A 26,581-nucleotide genomic window follows, 5' to 3' on the forward strand; every position below is an offset into this window, starting at 1 on the left:
CTTTTCACATTTTCGACTTCTTCTCCAGAACCACTGGGCCAATTTCAACCAAACTTGGCCAAAAGCATCCTTGGGTGAAGGGCTTTCAAGTTTGTTCAAATGAAGGGCCATGTGCCTTTCAAAGGGGAGATAATCACAAAAAGAGGGTGGGGTCATTTAAAAATCTTCTTCTCAAGAACCACTGGGCCAGAAGAGCTGAAATTTACCAGAAAGCTTCCTGACATATTGCAGATTCAAGTTTGTTCAAATCATGGCCCCCGGGGGTAGGATGGGGCCACAAGGGGGGAATCAAAGGTTTACATACAAATATATAGGGAAAAACTTTAAAAATCTTCTTCTCAAGAACCACTAAGCCAGAAAAGCTGAGGCCAAAAATAAACATTGATTTGTTTGATGTACTCCGACCGACCAATCAAATTTGTTCCTACACGACCATTTTTTCCAGCAATTTAAAACTTTTTTGGGGGGTGGGGGGTCCCTTGAAAAATAGAAAATTCTCCTTATTCTAAAAGAAAATATTACAAATTTTCATGACGTTAAAAAAAAAACAAAAAAAAAAAACCTACCTACCGACCCACCTTGAAAAATGTGAGTCAGAGTACATCAAACAAAAATATTTTCAATGATGGCCTGAGATTCACATGAAAGCTTCCTGACATAATGCAGATTCAAGTTTGTTCAAATCATGGGCCCTGGGGGTTGGATGGGGCCACAATAGGGGATCAAAGTTTTACATACAAATATATATGAAAAATCTTTAAAGGCCGGGAGTAAACTAGAAAAATTTACACCCCTACAGCAATTAAGCATATATGGCAAGAGGGCAGGGCTTAGCAGTGTTATCAGAATAAGCAGCAGTCTGATGCTTGACTCTACACGTGCTCTGTAGCAGACGATATTTTGAACAGGGAGACTGGCATGATTTATCAAAATAAACTAAAGTTTTCCTGCATTTTTCTACCACTCTGCTCAATCTGTGAGGCACTGAAAGGATATGTTTTTACTTTAACAAAACTTCACCCTAGGAACTACAAATGAATTCATCATTGTTTTATGCATGTCTTTTAAAACACGTAGATTTTTGATAATATACACAAATATTGGTATATATAATATACTAATACTTATGATGTTCCTCTTGATGCCTTTCAATTATGAGAAGAATTTGGGGGGAAATTGTAGCTGTGCAATGGAGGACATGTGCATTGAAGGATTATTAAGAAACACTTTGTCCATTATAATATTTGGAGACCTACTATCTGTGATTGTCTCTTTTGACATTGTAATGTTCACACGTAAGAGTCCAGATTGAGGGTAATTTTAGAGTGATGGTTGATCAATTGGACATTTGTCATCATTGGTGAGAGATAATGGGAGTTACACAACTGGCCTAGGATATTGTTGCTTAATCAGACAAACATCATGCTTGACATTATTCGAGAAAAGGTACCAGCAATCCTGCAAAACTCTGAAACAGCGATCAGACTGAACAGTCCTAATGAGCTATTTTTATAAAGTTAACCAATTTTTTAAAGGAATGTGATTATATATAATTAAAAAATAAAATCTGGATTTAACAATGATATATGAGTAAGTACTTTTTTTCCACGTTATATACAGTGATTTGATTACATGTTCCCTTTGGTACAATCCCCCTTATCTAGAACTAGACAAGCATGCTCATGCAATATGTGAGTCAACATCCGGTGTAAACAATAACAAAAGATAATCACACCCACAAACTGCCAATCTCTAGTTTGAAATACAAATTTAGCCCTGCTTCAGATTTTTGAGGCCAAAATTAAAACTTCATGAGAATTTATATCTAAAATAGATATGGCCAATATATGAACAGTTATGAGGGGAACAAGCATACCCATTTAAAAAATTCAGTACAACAGCTTAATCTTTATTTTTGCAAAATAAGTGCTGCAATCTGAATGTGTCCAGAAAATTCATATATTCCACCATTTTCACCGATTGGCTGCTTTTATACCCAATTGCCGGCCTTTAAACATCTTCTTCTCAAGAACCACTGAGCCAGAAAAACTGATTTTTACATGAAAACTTTCTGACATAGTGCAGATTCAAGATTGTTCAAATCATGGCCCCCGGGTGTAGGATGGGGCCACAATTGGGGGGGGGGGACCCCATCAGTAAACACGCCCCTTACTTCCGGTGTAATGGCAGTAACTGCAAAAATGAAGGCCATTGTGTACAATACTTCATTATCATTTAATGTTGTTCACGTTCTTCTGACCCAGGGATCGAATATTTTCCTACAATTTACAGTGGATCAAAGAGAATTGTTTTATAGTTTTTTTCTTCTTTATGCATATATGACCCAGTATGTCTCTGTAGAGCACAGATCTACATCTGGTATTTTCTAATTACTTAATGCTCACTATTTTTAGCGATCAATTAAGTTTTTTAAAATTAGTTTTTCAGTCAAAATTAGCATAAATATAAATCTATAGCTAACCAGGGGTATGATGCATGTGACCCAAATTTGTCATTATGCAGGGGCCTATATCTATTCTACGAAGTATATTTGATGTGCATTAAAGTTTGAAAATTTTAATTCAAAATATGCATTAAAACCGCTGTTTGAACAAGGCATAAGTATCATTTTAAAGTTACATATGTACGTAAGTATCTTTGCTAGATATGATGTTCAAAAAGATTAATCAGTTTTTTTAATTACTGATTAGATCACCTGAGTGGGTATAAGGATTGATAAACTAAGATTTTGAATTTTTAAAAAAGCTAACAGACAGATGAAAGAGCTTGATAAATACCATAATACAGTCCATCATAACATGGGTGCATAAAATCAGGTTCTAGAGCAGATATTAATATATTAGGTAGAACATTAATGATACGTCTTATCTGGTATATGTAAGTTGTAACACCCTCTTCATTAATACTGTGCATTTTGACAAAATAGTATATGAAGTCCAGTGGTTCCATTGAATTTGAACATATGTTGAATAAATATATAGTTAGTAGTGGTAGGGAACAGGTATTGCTTGAATGTGTCTACTAGATTTCTTGTTAAATAACCTTCACTTTAATTTCAGTCAAACATAATTTTGCATCAAAGAGAAAAAGTGGCTTTGACATAACCTAGAAAATACAATATTCATTAAAAAGAGCATGGCACCAGGATAGCTAGATGCCCATATTCCCAGCTAAATGAGCCAGTCCTAAAGAGAGTCCACTAGAGATGAAATAAAACGCATTAAAATGTATTGAGAAAAGGTATACAAGTTTTGATTTGCACCTTAAGAGTATATTGATAATTTGTATTTTGACAGTCTCCAACTGAAATACAGTGAAAATATTGCTGCAGTACTGTAATTATGTCTCCCCTCTTTCAGGGGAGACATATTGTTTTTGTACTTTCTGTCCGTCTGCCACAAAATCTTGTGAACACTTCTCCTATATGGCTTATCGGATAGACTTGAAACTTTGTACAATGCTTCATTGCCATTTGTAGATGTGCATATTGGTGGGACGGAAGGATCCAATTATTTTCCTAAAAGTTAATAGATCTTAGAGGGGTGGAGGATGTAAAATACCTTGTCAACACTTCTCCTCCTATATGGATTATTGGATAGATTTGAAACTTTGTACAATGCTTCATTGCCATTTGTAGATGTGCATATTGTCGGGACAGGAGGGTCCAATTATTTTTCTAAAAGTTAATAGTAGATCTAAGAGGTGTGGAGAATGTTAAAATAGCTTGTGAATACTTCTCCTATACGGCTTATCCGATAGACTTGAAATTTTGTAGAATACTTCAATGCCATTTGCGATGTGCATATTGCAGGGACAGATCAAAGATCCAAATGTTGTCCCTAATATAGTGGATTGTAGGGGTGGAGGGTGTAAAATAGTTTGTGAACCCTTCTCCTATGTGGCTTAATTATTGGAGTTCATAATGTCTATGTTCCTGCTCATGCTTTATCTTCCATACCATGTAGTACATTAAGGGGTTGGAGGTTTCATTTGGAGCACTTCCAATTTGGGGAGCTGGGGATACATTTGTTTTTCATAAAAACAATCTGAAGTTATGATATATTTGTCATAACATTTTTATGATATCTGTATCACTTTGAATCTTTAAAAATGATAATTGATGTGTGAATTAATATTTACAGCTGATCATTTGATAAACACTTACTTTGTAGAAATAGAAATTATGATTTTTATCTAATTGTACATTTCTTGCTACCTTTTACGAAGACCTTTTACTAATCACTTCTCTAAATATTTTTGCAGATTTGTCAGAATGTTATGCATCATGATCAACAGAAAAGAACTTCACAGGTAGACCAAAGCTGACATGGGATGAGATCCTAAAACGAGACCTAGAGTTTAGAGGATTGGATAGGATCAATCCACTGGGTCGCCAAGTGTGGAAGTACAAACTTCAACCTCGACAGGACAGCCAGGCCTCACCCTTGCAAAAAGATTAATTTGGCCTGGATAGTCAAAATGAGTGATGATGATGATATCAAGGTCTGACACTGTAAGCTCAGTAAGGGTAGATGCTGGCAATGGAGCTGTTAAGCAATACAACAAACAGGTTTAACATTGAACATGTTTATATACTTTTTTAGCTCACCTGAGCCAAAGGCTCAAATGAGCTTTTCTGATCACCTTTGCCTGTCGTCTGTCTCTCTGTAAACTTTTCACATTTTCATTTTCTTCTCCAGAGTGAACCACTGGGCCAGTTTCAATCAAACTTGGTATGCATCATCAATAGATAAAGGGTATGCAAAAATAGGGTGGGGCCATTTAAAAAACCTTTTCAAGAACCACTGGACCAGGAAAGTTGAATTCACATAAAAGGTTCCTGTTTTGTGCAAATCATGGTATCCAGGGGTAGGGTGAGGTCATAATCGAGGATCAAAGTTTTACATTCATATATAGTACAGATTCAAGTTTGTTAAAGGTCATGGCTCACAGGGGTAGAGTGGGGTCACAATAGGGGATCTAAGTTTTATATATGAAATATATACAAGGAAAATCTTTTAAAATCTTCTCCTAAAAAACTAGATGCAGAACTAAACCCAAAATCGTAGCTCTTTGAGAAGATATCGGGGCAAGTCAGAGCACTAGAGCTTCAGATGAGCCCCTTATTAAACATCTTCAATTTACGGCACAGAAAAAAAGTGCATGGTTAAGTCCCTCTATCACTGCATTCCTGCATCGCTGTCTCATGAATTTAATATTAAATAATTCCTAACATATTTTCCCACTATACTTGTTTCCAAGCATACTTTCAAATATTCCTTAAACCCACATATAACCTAAAAACTCACAGCTTCAAGTGATTTTCTTTGTTGATGTAGCCATGTTAGGTATACGTAGCCAGTCAATTTGAACCCCAGTTCATTTCCATACTCGTACTCATTTTGAAACATAATGTCTGTGTGAACTAATATCCCCACAAATATTTTTAGTGAAATATTTTGGATGAAATCATCCCAGTTGGGTTAAATACTTATTATTCAAAAACTGTAGGTTTGAATATTGAACTAATCTCACAGCTTTCTTAAGTTTGGTCCCCATCCACTCCAGTCTGTTTTTACGCTTAACTATTGAAATGGAGTGTAAGGGATCAGACTAGGCTTTAATAACATTATCAATTTTCAAAAGCTTTAGAAAAATTATACAATTTTAGGTCACTTGAGTAAACTCAGATGACATATTGCTATTGGTCTGCGTCCGTTGTAGTCCGTCGATGTTAACAATTGAAAGTTTTTAACTAAATTCTATAACTGAAAGGTGAAGATAACGAACAGCGATCAATCTACGATTGGAATAACAGAATTCTTTTCAAATTTAGTATGAAGCACACAAATTTACATTAAACCTTCCTGACATAGTGCATATTCAAGTTTGTTAAAATCATTTCCCGGGAGGTATGGTGTGGTAACAATAGGGGATCAAAGTTTTATATGCTGATATATTTAAAGGAAAAATCTTTAAAGATATCTCTTGAACTATTTAAGCTAGAGCTTTCATATCTTGCATATACAATTTTTATGGCAAAACAAATCTGACCTATTCAGTGTGTCCTGAACTACATTGTGTTTAAGGTAAAACTTATACGGTACCAATTTTGATGCACCAGATGCGCATTTCGACAAATAATGTCTCTTCAGTGGTTGGCGTGGGTTCGAATCCTGCTTGCACCGGTAAGTGAGAAAGTTTCCCAGTTTACTCTCGGAAGGTCAGTGGTCTCTTCCCAGGTACATTGTACCTGGGTTCTCTCTTCCACCAATAAAAACTGGGCACCACCAGATAACTGAAACATTGTAGAGTGTGGCGGAAAACAGCTAAAACAATCAATCATATTATGTTCTTTAACCTTGTGACCCTGAACTCTGAGTTTGACCTACTTTTAAGAAAGTATAACTTATTAAGTATATCCAGGACTATTTTAGATAGGGCTTTCATGTATTGTATATAGATTACTTATGGCAAAGTCTTTCATATCATACCAAGACCTATGACTTCATACCATGGTCTTATCCAGAACAACAATATCATGCTTGTCATATCTTTGTGTTATATGATTTCATTTTAGTAATGTTGTGTTCTTTAGAGGTAGGTTTGGGTCACATTATTCATGAGAATAAAGATTGATAAAATAGCATTTAAAAATCAAAACAGCAGGACCAAGGTGACTCAGGTGAGTGATGTGGCCCCTGGGCCTCTTGTTGATTTTGATATTTGTACAGATATTATTTGTATGAGAAATGGAACTCTTTTTTTTCTTTTACAAATACATGTATTATCATATGGATCCATCTGTGTTGATTATTTAATCAAAGGACTACATTCAATGTATTAAATGCAAATTTATTGATATGTCTGTGGTTGAATTACTCATGTATGTATACATTTTTTTGGCACATGCAATTACATATTTTATGTATATATATATATACTAATTGTACATATAATATCCCCTGTAATATAATAAAATATATGACTGAGAATAAAAGACCTGCTGTTTTCATTGCTACCATGAAACATTAAAAGATTAGAATAATTCAAATATCTTAATGAATTCTGTAATATATGAATTTGACATTTGTATACAATTGCCTCACTGGTGTTGAATGTGAACTTTGGTTGATCATTTCAGTTTGCTCTTTATATCAAATCAAAATTTAAGACAAATAAGGAATTATTTCCGAAATTGGTTAATATGGTACACTGTAGTAAAATAATCAAAAGTTTATTCATATGAGATAGCTAAATTCCACATGGATAACCAGTGACTGATTCTTAATTGTCAACATTTTCACCAAACAGTTTAGAAATTACCCCGGTACATATTATTGGGGGATTATAAAATTCCTTGAAAAGTGACATATTTTTAAATATCACCTTTTCAAGGAGAAAAATTCCTTTAAGTATATGAATCCTATGAAGAAATTAAAAGAGAGGTGGCTATAGGTATATGCGACCCACCTGATCTTTATTTGTCTGCAAGATATTCAAGTGTTTTTATCACTTGTATGGTGAGATTCATTTGTAGCAAGAGCTGTTATGATGTCTGAGTCAGAAAGCACCAGAATCCACTAGGAATAGTTTTAGATCTATGGAGTGCCAAATTAACAAACTCAAATATTTGAAGATATCTTTAATTATTTGAAGATATTATCAATTCATTTCATGCACCAACATTGCAATCAAAGATCTCTTCAAATAATTAATATCTTCAATTCTGCATTATATATATATTGTGAGCATGAATTGAATTATTGATATCATTATTTATTCTGCTGAATTGATGCACGCAATAATTTAATTGTTGCTCTCCTCAAATGAATATAATTTAATGATACCAACAATATAATTAATGCATGCTACAATTCAATTGAAGAGAGCAATAATTCATTAATGCTAACATCACTTAATGTGCACAATAATTGAATTATTGCTCTCTTCTATTGAATTAATGATATCATTAATTAAATTGATGCGTGGAATAATTATTTTAGAGAGATTATCTAATTGAGATATAATATTCAATTCAAGATATCCACAATTGAATGATTTCTTTAATTGAATTGTTGCTCTTTTAAAAAAAAAAAATGATGCGCGCATTAATTGCTTATGAAATAGCCTTGTATATATAATTAAAAAGATCCTCCATTGAATTAAAAGAGATAATCAAGTCATTCATACAGAGCTCTAAATTAATTTTTGCAAGCAATATTTCCACCACATGGATGTGCGCATCAATTGAATTAATGAGAGCGATAATTGATTTGATGTGCGTATATTATTGTACTTTAATTTGAGCTTATGTAAAACATTAATAAGATTTTAAAAATCAACCTGGTGAATTTGTATTATAAAGGTCATGAGAGGACACGTCCAGTTTTTGAACAAAAACAGAAGGTAATATATTCCCTTGAATTTGCAATTGGTCATCTCTATCCTCAGATCGGCAGGGAAAGGAGTGGGGGTCCAAATCACTTTTATGAGGGAGATTATTTCTCATTCGAAGGCGCGAATTGTCGATGTTCAGGGAATGTTTTAAATCTCTACTTGCCTTTCGAGACTGGACGAAGTTCATCAATAAAACTTACAAATATGTAACTTGAATTTTACCTTTTGTTATAATAGTTCAATTTATGCGCAATGTACCAGGTTCAATTGTCGGTGTGTTTCAGATGTGGTTAATGAGGGGGGGGGGGTGTCCAACACGTAACACGTTTAGGGAAGGGCGTAATGAGTGCCAAAGGCACGAAATCTCTAAACAAAAATATCTAAGATGTTCAGCAAAATCGTGATTTTTGGGGGTTATCTATTACAATTTTGTCCTCATATTTCAAGGTGAGATGATAGTCAAAATTGACATAATGTGCATGTACATATCATAAACATGTAGATATTTTTGTAACAGTATATAAAGGAACCGGGAACAAATCCTGATTCTGAAGTTATGTTATATAAACTGGTGTTATAAACCGGATTTTCAAAGAATTTATGGTTTTTGCAACGTTTGATTAAAGTTTTCTGTAAGGTCACATCTATGTAGTTACATATATAAACAGAATGTTCATGAAAATGTTCCCTTTTAGAGTGGAATTAAGATATCGCGTAACATTTCTTTACAAAGATATCTAATTTTTATTCATGTCAAAAGTCAACGAAAAACTTAAAGTGATACAAAAAATTTATATAATTATGAATACTTGTTTTAGATCCTTTAGGCACTGTATTACAGAATTTTGATTTTATTCATCATACTTTTTGGTCGAATTACTACAGAGTCTGGCCCGTACAGCATGCATTGGCAAACGAGGGAGTCTATAATCATAGAAGTATATATATATATATATATATATATATATATATATATATATAATAATAATAATAATAATGATGATTATCATAAGTTATTATTACATTAAAAGTCATCATTATGGACACTACTACCCCTCCCCCCCGACCGGTCGCGGAAGCTCAATGGTAGAGCGTTCGCTTCGTAACCGGGAGGTCGTGAGTTCAAGCATCGTTCATGCGTCAAACCTAAGACGTTAAAATTGGTAGTGTTAATTGCTCCTTCGCCAAACGCTCGACATTTAGAAGTGAGAATCACGGATCTTTTGGATGTGACCTTATAAACGTATATCCCTTGTCGTACATGTAGTAGGTGTTGGCACGATATTTCAAAGAACCCTCACTGCTACGACCCTGAACCCTATGGATACATTGGATAGGTCTAAATTCGTGGTACTCCGCTTAAAGCTGGTTACGTCTCAATATGAATAAAATATTCTCGACGGGACGTTAAATATATAATCAATCATCCAATCAATACTACCCCCCCCCTTTTTTATTTTCTTGCGGCGATAATTTCAACGAAATGTGTGGATTCCATGTCTATCCCATGCCAATTTCGATTTATATCATCGTTTCACGCTTTTTTGTAAGCTTTAGAGATTTGGCCTTATTTATTTAGCGTGGTGAGAATGATTGTTTGGATGTTTCAGAGTGTTTGATTGCCGTGTGTATCAGAGTGTTTAACTGGCTGCGTGTATCAGAGTATTTAATTGGCCATGTGCGTCAGAGTGTTCAATTACACGTGTGTGTCAGAGTGTTCATTTGCCCGTGTGTGTCAGAGTGTTCAATTGCCTGTGTGTAAAGGAAAGTGTTCAATTGACCGTGTGTAAAGGAAAGTGTTCAATTGACCGTGTGTAAAGGAAAGTGTTCAATTGCCCGTGTGTAAAGAAAAGTGTTCAATTACCTGTGTGTAAAGGAAAGTGTTCAATTGCCCGTGTGTAAAGGAAAGTGTGCAATTGCCCGTGTGTAAAGGAAAGTGTTCAATTGACCGTGTGTAAAGGAAAGTGTTCACTTGATAAGCAAAAATTCAAGGAGTGAATAAAACATATTTCACAAATTTCGACCGCAGCAATGTAATCTGTTATTTTTAGTACCAAATAGTAAATTTTCGTACTAATATACCAATAACTGTAGAAGTGTTCAGTTGCAGGTGGGAAGTTAAGGTGTTCATTTGACACGCGTTACACGTATGTATGTGTGTGTGTGTGTGTGTGTGTGTGTGTGTGTTGTGAAACTGCAGAAAAAGTCCATGGTGTGGAAATTTTAAAAGTAGAAACAAATATATCCAATGATGACTAAGTGCATATGCTTCACATTTAATTAATCAAATGTGGATCATGTGTACTTAGCCATGTTGTATGTATATATCATAAAGTCGATTAAGTATATTAGACTAGTGATATTTTTATTGTACTTAGTCTACATCTTGTGTAGATTTTTCTACACCTACTTCTGGATTTTATATCATTATACTTGAGAGAAACTCATTACAAATATGTGTACCTATATTTACTTGTTTTAAATATTTACATTTATGACAAAAAAATATATGAATTTTAGAAAAAATACAAATTTGTCATATGTTAGGCCAATAATTGTTGACACTGTATTGAATTTGTATTCAAACTCAGTAGCAGTATCAAGAGTAACATCATGGACAAGGTGTAAACAAATCTAAAGGGGATGTATGCAGAGCACAAGTGACAAAATATTCAGATTTTATACAAAGTTGATGATATCATTCGTGTCATGTGGCCCTAGTACACGTTTTGCAATTATTCCATATGTGGTTTGTGTAGTCAGTCCATGTGTTTGTCCCATTCATGATCAAATAATTTCGAATGCCAGGATCATAAATGGAATTGGATGCATGTTTTTGTTGATTATCGTGGAATTGGGGAGGTGGGGGAAGAATGATTCGGATATTGTCATCAAATTCTAACTAATATAAACTAATATAAACAAATCAATAAAAGTAAACTTCAGTTATGAATGACTTGTGTGACTGAGGGGTGGGGTAGTAAAATAAGCTTCAGTATGAAATAAGAACTGTGTAACGGGTGGGGGTAGGGATATATTCGTACATAAAGCAAATAAATCGTGTCATACTATGTCAATGTAAATAGAAAAGTCAATACGATTTAGATCAAAACTTACGTTCTTTTCACCACAGTTCTGGAATTTTTGTTTTTGAAGGGGAAACTCCAAATCTGTTTTCCGTTTTTTGGCCATTTTTTGGCCTTTGTAGCTACGTGTAGCGGTTGGTAATTAAAGACAGCTGGAGTTGCCTCTTCTTTCCATTGCATTCTTGAGTGTCCCATGCAAAGATCGTGCCTTGGACGGCTTATCATGTAGGCCTTACAGTTGCTAATAGAGTGCTTCAACGGCCAATAATCAATACATTGTTTTTAATTTCCTCACCAACACTCCGCAAGTTTTGTGTGTTTAGGGAAACTAAACATTGTTTCTCCCTGTGCATATTAAGCATGGCAGACTGAAACTGCACATAACATCATATTAACTCGTTGTTTATCGGACGTCACCTGCTGATTAGCGTCTTTAGTTTCAATATGGTGGGTTCGTGTGAAGGGGCATAACTCTCGCATTATTTTCTGCTCTGACACAGATGCGCTATCTTTATCCGCGCGTATCGCGTATATATGACCAAAATAAACCGAACAAACCCGCATACTCATTTTATACGATCTAAATGAAGCAAATGCATACTTAATATAGAAAAACTTACATTTCGTTTCAGTTTACCTTTAACTGTATTAATCAAACTCTTATTTTTGCCAGTATAACAAACGTTTTTTAAAAATGCATTTTTTTATATCTTGCAAATAATGTATTGGTAATTTCAAATAAAAAGCAAAAAAAAAAAAAAAACCAAAAAAAAAAACAACAACAACGTTGAACTCAATTCATAATGTAATGAGATGAGGCAATGTACATACCACCGGTGGATTAATTATTTCATTATACTTTCATTACTATACATTCGTGTGAAATCGTATTGGTCGAGAATCATTTGAAAAAGAAATTTCTCCCTGGGGATAAAAAATAAGAAGCTCCATGGTGATCGTATCTAACAACGGGTGAAACTACTTGACAACGGGTGGTATTATAAAAACATATCACATGCGTTAAATTTATGCACGGACGTTTTTTTTTTTCTGCTTTGTTGTTTGTATGATAATTCAGTATAATAAAACAAATATTACATGACTACACATCGGTAGACATTGGTTTACTCGTGGTGAAATTTTCAAAGTTATCAGCTAGTACAATGCCCTTGATTCCAAATGCATGATTATACTGACGCGTAAATGATTGTAATGGTAAAAGAACACGCCTTTATTTTCTCCGGCATATCTATATGCTTTAATAATTCTTTCGAACCAAAAAAAAAAAAAAAAAAAATGGATGATCTTTTCGTAGAATATGGTATCACAATTTCCGGGTTTTGTTTTTTTTCGTGATAGCGAGAAAATTGCCTTACAATTACGTTGGTATGAAGGCATTTGATTTACTTAACAAAGAAGCATGTGCTTTACGTATATATCATGTAATGGTTATCATCCTTTCTTCAGAAAATCTGAGCAGAAGATCGACAACAACTCTATCGCAGAGCTCGACCCACTATGATCGATTTGCATACTATGCCAATGATAATGACTTGCGGACAAACTATGCCCGGTGTGCCCACACTGATGCAAACAAATCTATAGCCTGGTTTCAAGTGGATCTTGGAAAAGAATACAGTATAAAAAGCGTTAAAGTATACTATAGAAAAGAAGATGCAAAGTGTAAGTAAACATATTTAAAGTTTTATATGATTCATCTGTTTTGCATTCACCAACATTTATTTCAATAATGTAGTGGTTTGAACCATGTGTACAGTGGATATATGCTAGGATAGTTTGTTGGTTAGAACACCGTACGTGACCAGTAATGCTGGGGTCACAGATTCGATATCCAGTTAAACCATATGTTTCTCCGTTCTTCTCAACAGGGTGCAAAATTGAGTGTACAAAAACACCCCGCCGTCTTATTTGATCTTGCAAACTTGCATCTTGTTCACCTGGAGTTAGGTAGATGAAATTAATTCCAGTTAATCCCCAACTGTATATTTCTGTACGCCACATTAGGTCTACTATATCTAATAGTTAATATTAATTAAATGTCAAGTACGGTAAAAGTAGATTTGATAATAAAGTTTACAGTTCATTAAAAACCGTTTTGAAAAGTTTATTGCCGTTGTTTTATTTAATCCAAGGAAAAGCGCAAAATACCTATTTAAAAATCGTTATTTAGAGAATCGAATGACAGAAGTATCGCCCTTAACTATGGCGTCATCTGAAATAATAACATTTGTTTAACAATAGGCTCTAATCAACAACACGAATTCCGAATGGTTAATTGTTCAAACAAAAGCAGTACACTAAAAAAGGTATACACTATACTTTTTCAAGGACCAAAATCAAATAACACCCATCTCATATTCTGATTTTTTCACCTACTGTGATAGTTGGAATCCCCCGTCATTATTAACATAATGGAATGTAATTGGCTTTTAAAATTTGGAATAAATTACAGATGTGTGTTCTCCTTTTGTTGCTGTCTGAGTGTTAGGCAAAAACACGTCCCTGTCTCTGGTGATTTTATAGTAGAATCTATGGAAGGTCTATGTAAAACTACGATGTAAATATCATTATTTTTCTTCAGTATAGACAAAAACAGGTACAAATTAAGTTTTAATTCATAATTCTAATATTAACTCATTTAATTCATTTCGAAAATCGATAATATTAAATCATTTGTTATGTAAGGATTGACTGAAATGCAGTTTGCTCATGTTACTATAGATATAATGAACTTCATCTATATTTAGGTCTCACGATTCACTCACTTTAGACAATGCATTGACATAATATTATCATCGTTGAACAGTTTTAACACCCCCCCCCCCCCCCCTTGTGGAATATGTTTCTGATTTTCCTTGTTTCTCTCTCAGACAAATACTTAATATAACAGCATGCTTTACACATTGCACATCTGTTCGATATATTTAGCCTCAACTACAAATAAAGTATTTGCATTCTTTCTTTTCCGTGACGTTATGCAGGAGAAATTCGACAGTTTCTATTTGTTTCCAGATATGAATAGAAAGAGTGTCCACTTATTTGACTGCAAAAAGATGGGAGGTGTTTCATTATTAAAGTAGGAGTTTACTTTATTAAAACCGATTTTCTTAAATCGTGAGATCGTCCTCATCAAAACGTTACCGAATTTTGTAGTATTCTTTTCTACACAGATTTCATAATCAGTAAACGTAGTGGGTGGTCACTTAACCGGCGTATTTATTTTTTAGGATATGGTCTTTGTCTGGAAAAGTGAAACTCCCATCCCCAATATATAACATACTTAAGGTATTCCATGTATAATGACCATATTTCATATCTAATAAATGGATGGTGGAATTTTTGTAATCATGGTATCATTTTGAAGGGTTCATCAAATAAAAATAATCCACCATAGGAATTTTCAAAATTTTGTTTACTGCTTGATTTATTTCACATAGAATTTAACATTGAAGTATATGGGAAAAGCATGTTTTATTACAATATTTGAAAAAGAAATTATATTTTCATATAAATCTCTTGGTAGAAAGTTACAAACACTTTCTCTTAGTGAAAATATGAAATAAAATTAATCATTGACCACACACATTTTTAGAAAAATAGATTTTTCTTATTTTTACAAAGGGCAGACAACTCTTCCAAAAAGTCTTAAGTACAAAAAGGTCAGCTTCTAATCATTTACCATTCATGTGAATTTCATCTGCTTCACGTTCATCATTATTTAACAATAAACATTTATGTTGATCTAAATCCTTCAAAATTGTTCATTATCCTTTCATTATACATGGAATACCTTAATACGTTCAGTCTTACTCCACAATGAAGAACACATACACTTTTAAACTAAAGAATATAGTGTATACTACAATACATTATTTATGCACGTATTTAATTTACAACCACCTTCTACCAATGTATACAATTACTCTTAGGCATGCATGCAACGAATCCTTTATTTTATTTCAAAAGCGAATACAGTGAAACTTCTCCAAACCAGCTCCTCAGAAAACCGGTTGGCCGATTATCGAAGTCCCGTCAGAAATCTCAACATTTCGTTACAAAGAAATTTTTACAAAACTGGCCACCCCCGAAAACCGGACACGGCCACTTTTTAATGACCATTTATTAACAAACATGTGTAACTTACCCTTATGATAACGACCACTTTTTGAAGACGAGAAAATTTTGGCAAGATGGTGATCAAGATCGACCTGGTGTGAAAATGGCTGATTAACCAGCCAGGTGGGAAATTATCCATCAGAGTTGTGAAAAACACAAGTGGCCCCTATAATCTCCATAATTTACCTGTGCTGTCAAGGGTATTAAGGTTCACTTGGCTAATTACAAATGGTCTTCGTTACACCCCAAATCGTCGCCCCATTCCAAATCGTCGTCCGGTATCCCAAGTCGTCGCTTGGGCGACGATTTGGGACAGCATTGCACTGTCATTGGGGCGACGATTTGGAATGTACTATTGTACACCCCAACTCGTCACCCGTCCTCAATCGACTCTCCGCTAATATTTCATTGACGTTTTTAGGATACATTACACAGAAGTTATTTTATTGTACCTCCTCTTATATGGGGATATATAGGTTTCACTTGGTCTGTTTGTCTGTCTCTCCACATCCATAGCTCTTGTTTTTATCAATCTAATGGACTGCAATTCTGTATGTATATTACAGGTAACCCTCTGTCATGTCTCCCTAAAAATTAGAATTTTGGAATTAGAGCTTAAAGCGCTTCGAGCTATACACACTTTTCAGCAACTCTGCAATATCTCTGGTATTTGTGAACCGATGTGTGGGTTAAATGTGTTCCTGACATGTGGTTCTCGTCACAAGAAATATCTTGATCGCGATCTCAAAGAACCGCGAGCTTTAATCATAGCGAACTATTTTCGAATGTCACGTTGATGTTTGTGAAACGATTTGGCTAGAATTTTGTATATAGGTTATATGGGACCAAGCACATATATTCCATTTATTTGTTGCTTTGCTTGTTTGTTAATTTACTTATTCAGAGAAAGAGAGTGAGAGTAACGAGTTAAACAAACACAAATACTGAGAAATAAAGAGGAAAGGTGGGTGTTTCTCGAGGTTTTCACGAATATCTAAAACGGCGGGAGAGTGTCCAAACGGCGGCTAACAAAATTGGAGGTTACTAACAAATCTGAGGTGCACAAGACCTATCAAACCCATGTTCAGCAGAATGACCCTACAACAAAGGGACAAAACGATTTATTGTTGGACACACACCCCTCTCTTTCTCTGGAAGACTGGGCGAAAACAATTTATATTTACAAAAATGACATCACCACCACCAACAACGAAAACAACAAATACAATTATTTCAATATTAACAAAACCACTATCAACCAAAACAACAATGACTAATACTGTGATCATAATAAATCTTTTTACAAATTATACAACAAAACAAGTAGAAGACAAAGTAAAATATTAAGATGCTTGTAAGGTGGAGAGAACCTTTGTGATCATACGTGTAGCTGGACAGAAGAAGAACAAGAAGAAGAACAAGAAGAAAGTTGCGGAGAAACGACGGAGTAAACACACGGGGCCATTTTGTATGTAAATGATGTTTCCAAATAGTTGGAGCAAAGGGGTGACAATTTGGAGTGTGAGGCTATACCCAAAATCGTCACCGCCGACGATTTGGGACGGGCGACTATTTAGCGTGTTACATAAGACACCCCAAATCGTCGCATCCCAACTCGTAGCCGGCGGCGATTTGGGACGGGCAACGATTTGAGGTGTAACAACCCTTCCGAATTCTGAATAAAATGTATCAAACATGAATACAGTATCAAAAGTCATATTGCTGCACCATACTATTACATGAATATAAGCGGTAGTTAATAAAGAGCAAACTCATGACTGTTAATGATAATTGTCATAAGAGAAATTAATTTTCTTGGTTTCCATAGACTTAAATACCTAAGAAGTATTAAAATTGTAATTTCATATTTACTACTGTACTCCTCAAAAAACGTCAAAACAATTTTTTTAATGGCATAAGAGATTGATGTAAACAGAATTCTAATTCGTAAGAGGGACTCCAATAATAGGTGTCTGTTTTTTATGTATTCTGTTATAGATTTTCAGTTTAGAATTAGATGATTTCAGCGATAATATATATAGTAATAATAATACCATTTTGACAATCAAAAGTATGACCAGCCGGCGCTCCATACACGATGTGGATATTACATCCGGTTACGACGATGTAAACAAAGAAGCAAAATAACGACGTTTTGCTCATGAGAATGAAAATAAAACCGTCCTTGTACCTTTCAGGTATGTAAAAAAAAAAGACTGAATATTCCGCATAATGTCTAACGTATACATTTGTGTTAAACTATTTTGAAACGCAGAAATGAACTGTAGGAGAAAATCAACATTGTTGTTGCATTCGTTCTCATTCGCATTTTATCAAATAAACGGGGTAGGGACGGAATCTTCATTATTGGTCGTTTTTCAAAATGTGTTCTCTAAGTAAAAAACCTCAGTTTATCAACATTGTTTCATGAATTATTGAATACAAAAATGAAAATCAGTTACATTATGATATGCAATGGAAGTATTCATCTGATATTTAGTAGCTACACGTTTGTTTGTTTATTGTCGACAAATATCTCGTAGATGATTCTGGGAAGAAACGCAGACCCCGCTCTTCTGTCAGGAAAATACCCAGTCGAAGACGCTGATCATTCAGAAATATTTTTGATAAATAACATCAATTGAATTAAGGTGTCCCATTCAGAAATAAAGTAAAATACATACATAAAACATGTCTAATATTCAATGAAAATTTTTCGAGAACGAATAATGTTTATACCGATATCTCGTAGGTTGCCATACATTTTCGTCGAGGCAGGTATTTATTATTACGAGACTATCATGTGACATTATCAATTCAGAACTAACAGAAATACTTGTAATAATCACAAAAGTACAACGATATCGGCTATTTCCAGGCGGACTCGTTTTAAATTGAAAAACAAAGCTTACGTTATATTAAATGAAACGTCTTGGGACAAGTTCTCCGATAAAACGAAAGTAGTTTGAAATGCATCTAATGCAGCATATTTTTTGATTTCCTAGAGTACGCAAGAGATTATTAGATGTGGAAAGTTTCTTCTTTTTGTGTTGGAAATTGCTCATAAAACTTCTATGATATGTCAATATAATACGAATATATATATATATATATATATATATATATATATATATATATATATATATATATATATATATAATTCAATAAAAAAGCAGGAAAAAATACAGTTCCAAAATATATTTAAATCACTAGCGCTTTCTGGATTTTAACATCCATTCTCAGGTTATTAATTTGTATTCACCTGAGGATGGATGTTAAAATCCAGAAAGCGCTAGTGATTTAAATATATTTTGGAACTGTATATATTCCTGCTTTTTTATTGAATAATTTTGACTGTGGGAAATCAACTCTTTTTATTTGGATTATATATATATATATATATATATATATATATATATATATATATATATATATAAAACTAATACAAACAGAATAAAACTTTCTAAGCAGTTTTGGAATATGTTGAGTCATAGTGGGGAGTGGGACGATGGTCGGTAAATATGCTGTACTTAGCCAGAAAACCTGTGCAGTACAGAGGAACTCCCGTCGAAAACTGTATGTTGGCAATCATATATCGTTGGATACCAGGTATCCGACGAAGGCAGTCAAATGGATACAAGAAAATTTAGAATAAAGAATTTTCTGCCTAATTGTTGAATGATTAACGTTATCATTTATACAAAATGAATTAATCGAGCTTTAATTTTTACATGTTTGATTCATTAGATTTAATTGTCAACATTTCGATTAACCTGCACAAGAAACATGATTACCCTGAGTTTTTCAATCTTACAAAAACGTACAGGTAATGCAGGTAACATAGGTAACATCCTATATATTTTGGACGGTATACACATCTAAATTTAGCGAGCAGGATTCGTTTGGGCTCGTTCCTTCACACCTGCTAAAAATTAGCTCCGCCCCGCACTTACCTTTTCTGAGGAAAACCGACCGGTTCAAAACCTCGGCCTTTATCCATCCTCATCTAAAATATCCTTATTTAGGTTATGCATTACGTAATTAGGAGTTTAAAGGGCCAAAGCCATAATTTCTTGTCTTTATATCTTGTAAAGGAAACATATTTTCTAAAGCATTATTCCATAAAAGTTGTTCAGAAAACTGTTTTTCAAAAATGGAATTTTTATTTTCTCACTATATGCTCCCATTAGGGAGTTACGTAGTCAACCCCTATTAAATACTGATTTAAATAAATCGAAAACGGTAACGAATTTCTAACTAATTATTGAATAATAATGTTTGAAAACAGAAGGTCTCTCCTTTGATATCAAACAAAATGGGCTGGCCCTTCAAATAAGGGGTCCATAAAATGTATTTCATGTGTATCTCCTGAGCTATTTATATTTGTTATAAGTCATAGAGTCATAGAAGAGAAACTGTTAATCTTAACCAACCTCATCTAAGCACATATCTAGATCATCTACCACATTATTATGGGTTTAAAGGGTCAACAGCATATTTTTTGATCTTTATCTTAAAAAAGACAAATATTTCGTAAAGCATTATGGAACAAAAGTTGTTCAGAATGATGTTATTAACAGTATGTACTTTTTATGTTTTTGCTAAATGCTCCCATTAGGTAGCTACAGGGTCGACCCCTATAAAACATATATTCTAATAACTCGACAATGGTAAAGAATTTCTGAATACTTACTAAACAAAACATGTTTCAAAAGAAAAGGTCTGTCCTTTGATGTTAAGCAAAAAAAGGGGGGGCTGGTCATTCTAATAAAGGGCCTAGGAGAGTCTAAAGTATTCTAAGTATATCTCCTAAGCTATTTATATTTTGTTACATGTCAGAGACGCGAAACTGTTCACCTTAACGATCCCCATCTAAAGATATCATTATTTAGGCCATCTATTATATAATTAGGGGTTTAAAGGGCCAAAACCATATCTTTTTATCTTCTATATCTTGAAAAGGACAACTACTTTATTGAACAAAAGTATTCAGACTGATGTTGTGCAGAAAATAAATGTTTCGAGGTTTTTTTTTTCACTAAACGTTCCCTTTAGGGAGTTACAGGGTCGGTCCCTTAAAGATACTTACCTAAATAACTCGAAAACGGTAAAGAACTTCTGAATGTTTATTGAACAAAAATGTTTGGAAACAACCGACAAAGAGTATAAAGCCTTTGATGTGTATCCCCTGGACTTTTTATATGTTGTTATAAATCATAAAAGGAAAATGTTAAGATTAACGATGCTCATCTAAACTTATCAATATATCCGTCATTTATCAATAATTAAGTCAAATATTATGTAATTTAGGGGTACAAAAGGGCCAAAGTCATCAATATATCACCTCTTATTTCTAGAAAAGGACCAGTATTTTGAAAAACATTATTGAACAGAAGTTGTTTAAAATAATGTTCTTAACGATATGCATTTTTTTTATTTCTTTGCTAAACACCCCCATTTGGGAGTTAGAACGTCAACTTCTATATAATATTTATCTAAATAACTTGGAAACGGTAAAGAATTTTTGAATACGTATTGAAGAAAAATGTATGAAAACAAAAAACCTTTCCTTTTATAATCAGAAAAAGGGTTGACCCTTCAAATAAGGGGCCCAGAAGAATCTAAAGTCTTTGAAGTAATCTCCTGAGCTATTTATATTTGATATAAGTCAGAGAATCGAAACTTTTTATCTAAATTTAATTTAAACAATATTTTATTATGATAACTCATAATAGGCACTGTCTATATAAATCCTCTATATAAGTCCTCTTATCTTAAATATCCTTATTTAAACATATCATTATGCATCTAATGTATTAGCTAATTGGGGGTTTAAAGGACCAAAACCATAATTTTTTGATCTCATATATCATGAAAAAGACATATATGTTGTTAAGCATTATTAAACAAAAGTTGTTCAGAATAACGTTCTTCACAAATGTACTTTTCATTTTTTTCACTAAACGTTCCCCTTATGGACTTAGAGGTTCAGCCCTTTAACAATACTTACCTAAATAAATATATTAAATATTGTTTAACGCCCCTCTAAAGAATATTTCACTCACATGGAGACGTCACCACTACTGGTGAAGGGTTGCGAAATTTAGGTATATTCTTGGCACTTACGGCCTTTGAGCAGGGGGATCTTTATCGTGCCACACTATCTGTGGCACGGGACCTCGATTTTTGCGGTCCCATTTGAAGGACCTCCCCATTTAATCGCCTCTTACGACAAACAAGTGGTACTGAGGACCTATTCTAACCTGGATCCCCAAATCAAAAACGGTAGAGAATTTCTGAAAAGTTTTTGAACAAAAACTGTTTCAAAACACAATACCGTTTCTTTCGATATAAAGGGGAAAAAAAGGACTGGTCGTTAAAATAGGGTGGCCAAAAGTGTTTAAAAGTATTTTAAGTATATCTCCGAATTTATGTTAAAAATTGATATGATATTGAGATACTTAATCTCTTGAAAATGGCACTTCTCAACATTCTGTATCTATAAATCCAGAAAAGTGTAATGCTTTTTTCTACCTTCATATCTCATATATTTCTGAATCCTACGGAAGACATAATCGTTGTTTCAAAGACATATCTTCTAGTTATCCTTCTTCTTCTTCTGCATCTTCTTCTTCCGCTTCTTTCTCGCGCCTAAAACTGTCCGACACCGTTCCCCGTAACCAATTGATGAAAATAATATATATTCAAGGATATGATACGCCAATGTATCTAGATATGCGGAAATGTTTTTGTGTTCAGATTGAAGGGGTTTATGTTACATTTTGGGGGATTCAATGGGGGTGGTGTTTAACATAGATCTCCATGGAAAAAAATCAATTCCAAAATTCAACAGATATAACTTGACAAATATGATAGATAAAGTCCTGGAATCTTCAGAAATGAATAGAGAATAACAGGGTTTACAAATTAGTATCAATGTCAAGTAATTCCAGCAACCTTCACCTCTGAAGTGACCATGGTATAACTTTAAAACCGGGAAAAATAGCGACATGGAATCTCAGAAATTGTGAGAAAATGAGAGGACCTACTAACTAGAATCAAGGTCAAGTGAGTCCAGTTACCTTGACCTCTAACCTTAGAACATAGAATTCGTATTACTTAAGAACCTGGTCTGATAAAGACATGCGGTCTTCAAAAATGATGAAAGGATGATGGTATTTACAATTTGGTATCAAGGTATAGGGACTTCAGTGACCATGACATCTGACCTTGAACATACAAACTCATATGATTTTAGAACTGAAATTGATAGACTTCGGAGCTTCAGAAATGATAAGAGGATGATAAGGTATACAAACTAGTATCAAGGTCAAGTGACACCAGTGACATTGACCTCTGACCTTATATCATAATCTTGGTATTACTTAAGAACAAGAGGTCTGATCAAGAGATGGAATCTTTAGAAATAATAAAAGGATGATGGGATCTACAAATTGGTATCAAGGTAAAGTATCTCCAGCGACCTTGACCTCTGACCTTAAACCTAAGCCTGGTAAAACGTTTGAACTAGGACTGATAGAGACATGGATCTTCATAAATGATAACAGGGTGGAGTGACAAAATTAGTATCCCCAGTGACTTTGACCTTGATTTTAAAAACTTGAATAACTCTAGAACCAGAATTGATAGAGATATGAGATTATAAAAAATGATGACAGGATGTTGGGACCTACAAACTAAGAGCAAGGGCAAGCGACAACATTATTACTAAAGGAATAAATGGGGATTTAAAAAAAATCAAACTCTTCGTGATCTAGAATTTTTTATTAAGTTAGAATTGGCATATATATTGCCAAGGGAGGAAAGTAGTAGTACTCACAAAAATCCACTTTGTACAGCCAGTCTTCTTTGTTTTGGAGACTTTATAATCGGTAGATTATAATCATATTATTTTATCAAACTGCAATTTTGTTTCAATGATAGTGCGCATATTTTCAAACTTAGATCTATTCACTGTTGTTTTTCTTTTTCGCCTTCAAGACACCTTTTTCTACCTACATACATTGCTAAATTGATTGATTGTATGGTCTTTAATCCTTATTGGCAATATTTCAGCCATTTTATGATAGTTAAGTAAATATAATCAGATTGTGGTTGAAGAGTGTTGGAGCCGCTGTAGGATTTGACTACAATATGTAAGCAGTATATATAACATTATTATTTTGTGACATTTTGGATTGTTCGTCAACTCCCTTCATTGCGTTGACTATTCATTATTATAAATGATTTATTCCTTTTTACCCTACATATTACCGGCTTCAATACAGATTTAAACATTTTTATATGGACGTATCTATCTACAATAATTGCTACAATCATGCATTTGCACATTCATTATATATTCTTAATTTTGTTTTACACTACAGGCCGAAGATGTTTTTCAATTACAGAGCATTGGACTTCCGACTATTGATGTTTTACAATGATTCTTATAATAATACACTTGCATATTCATTACATATGTTTGATTTTTTACCTTGCAGGTGATGGAGATTATTCTTAGAAGCAATGGATATTTAGATAGTCTTATCTGACGTACATATCTACAATGATTGTTTTCAATCATACATCTGCAAATTCGTTATAAATGTTTTATTTTTACGTTACAGATAATTGGTTACAATACAGATTTAAACATTTTTATCTGGACGTCTCTAACTCATCAGCTACAATGACTAACACGTCAGAGAGAACTCGTTGTTATACCGACCGATCCACGGGATTACCTGACTATATAATAGACATTCCATGTAAACAAACGGCAAGATACGTCATTGTAGAAACAACATATGATGCTCCTGAAGATGATCCTGTAACTGGAGCCTTCTTGGAAATTTGTGAAATACAGGTTAACGGTAGGTTCCATGATATACATCATTCATTGCTTGGGTCTCTATGTAATAACCTCAGTTGAGTATATTGCTTGCTTCGCTTAATCTATAATCCGACGGATGTTGTGCTCGAAACAGAATACTAGTCAACGCAGCACAATATACACTCAGACCCTATATATAACGTTAACAGTACAATGTTATATGACTAAGTGACCTTGACATTTGGCATAGTTCTTTAAAAAACGCGATACGCCATATGATTTATCATATATTAAAGAGAGGTATATTTGAAATTTCCAAATAAATTTGTAAAAAATTCTATAAAGCTACGGTGTATTATCAAATGTTTAATAAAACCCACATATACTACATACGTTTCTATGAAACCACCTTTATTGTGATAGTTTTGAAAAAAAAATATTTACTCAATAATTCAACAGAAATACATTTCTCAAGAATTGAAAAATTTCTAAAAATGTTTTATTGGTGCATCAATAATACATCTCATGTATTAATAACTGATTTACATTAATGTTTTATCAACCAATAGAAAATACTACGTAAAGACGACACGGATTTTATACACCCCTCTGTGGAAACGACACGGTGAAAAATCCACGGAGATACACCGTGTCCTTCGTGTTCCACGGCGTATGTTATTTGCGAATATACACATCTTTTGGGAGCTTTGTTGTGACACTGATTCAGTGGCCTAATTTCCCACACTTGTAAAAAAGGACCTTTTCCTTGGTTTTCGTGGCTTTCTGAGGGGAATCTGGCGACCGATGCCCCGTTTTCCCATACGTAAAACAAGGGTTACTGGCTAGTTCCTTCCTAGGCCTGGTTGTAAAGTCTTTACAGGTTCTGGGTTCTGTTATTTCCTCGATTTTTTGTACCAGGACACCCGTGTGATTGGATATCTCATCAGTCAGGACGTTGATTCGATTAACAATCCCGTGCAAATTTAATGGTGGCAAAATCTTCTCAGTGGGAGGAGTGTACTGGACAAACTCTAACCCCGTAGCTGTGTCTCAGTAAAATAAAAGCCTAATGCCGGGTCCGTTGGATTCTGGCTAGGGAGGAAATCCGAGGTATTTGCCATCTTCACTTGATTAGCAATGTAGGCTTGCTGTCGCTGCTCTTCAGTTAGGTAATCTCTCTGTGGCGCTGTTTCTGTAGCAGCTGGTGTACTTTCTTCTGAGCTTTGTCGACACATTTTAGTTGTTTCTGAGCCATGTCTTCTATAAAGTGACTGGATCTCGAATGTTGTTCTGCTTTGATAGTCAGTAAAGTGTCTAGAATATTTTTCTCGAATGGAGCGCGTGCTTGCATCATCTTTTCTTGAAAAACCAGTGATGGAAAAATATAGAACATTCTGTATGGTACAGCGCGTGCTAGTGCACTAAATGAACTTGAAAAAAAATAGTTACATCTAATCTAGAATATTCTCTGTACCCACACGACCTTTTACTATAAATGCTCTTGTGTTCTTAGTTTATTTATTCACTATGGGTTGAACTTTTAACACAAGGTTAGCGATCTTGCTTATATCACGGATTGTGTCTTGGTATACAGCTACCAAAATCTATGTGAAATCGACGATATCCGATGTGTGGAAGTGGTAGATCGTTATCTAACGGCACAAATACCGGGTGATTGATCAATGATCTAGGTGTATGGCGAGGAGCTCAAGAAATTAATCCTAGATCAAATGCGAGACATCGAGATCATTCTACAGGAATGTTTACAAGGGGGATTCATGGAAATGATACGTTTAATTAAAGAACGATGATTGTTTTGTTTTTTTTCATTAAGAAAGCATAACTGAAAGGGAAAAATCATAGGAAAAGAAGAAAGGACTTGCATTCTTTTACATCATTTACAAATCATGGATGGAAGTGACAACATAGCAGAAAAAGCGCAGAAACCTGTGTTACAATGTATTGAGAAAAGACAACATGATGTGGTATTTCGAATTCCTAAAAGGTATTTCATATCAGGTGTAATTCTAATGACCCTAGACGAATATTCAGACATACTCAAGTATGTGAGCTAGATCACTTATACTGACGATGGAATGAT

At 34.1% G+C, this 26,581-nt stretch overlaps 1 protein-coding gene across 1 annotated transcript in view; it reads left to right on the forward strand.

Annotated features, from left to right (window-relative positions):
• The window catches only part of LOC130049104 (platelet endothelial aggregation receptor 1-like), a 56,786-nt gene that overhangs the window by 17,947 nt on the left and 12,258 nt on the right, over nucleotides 1-26,581 (forward strand). The window contains exons 2-3 of the mRNA XM_056146269.1: nucleotides 12,975-13,190; nucleotides 24,275-24,520. Coding sequence (XP_056002244.1) covers nucleotides 24,337-24,520 — 184 coding nt within the window. The 5' untranslated portion in view covers nucleotides 12,975-13,190; nucleotides 24,275-24,336. The remainder of the gene's footprint in view (nucleotides 1-12,974; nucleotides 13,191-24,274; nucleotides 24,521-26,581) is intronic.

The sequence above is a fragment of the Ostrea edulis genome, chromosome 8 (genome assembly GCF_947568905.1).
Source record: "Ostrea edulis chromosome 8, xbOstEdul1.1, whole genome shotgun sequence".
NCBI classification, from domain to species: Eukaryota; Metazoa; Mollusca; class Bivalvia; order Ostreida; family Ostreidae; genus Ostrea; species Ostrea edulis.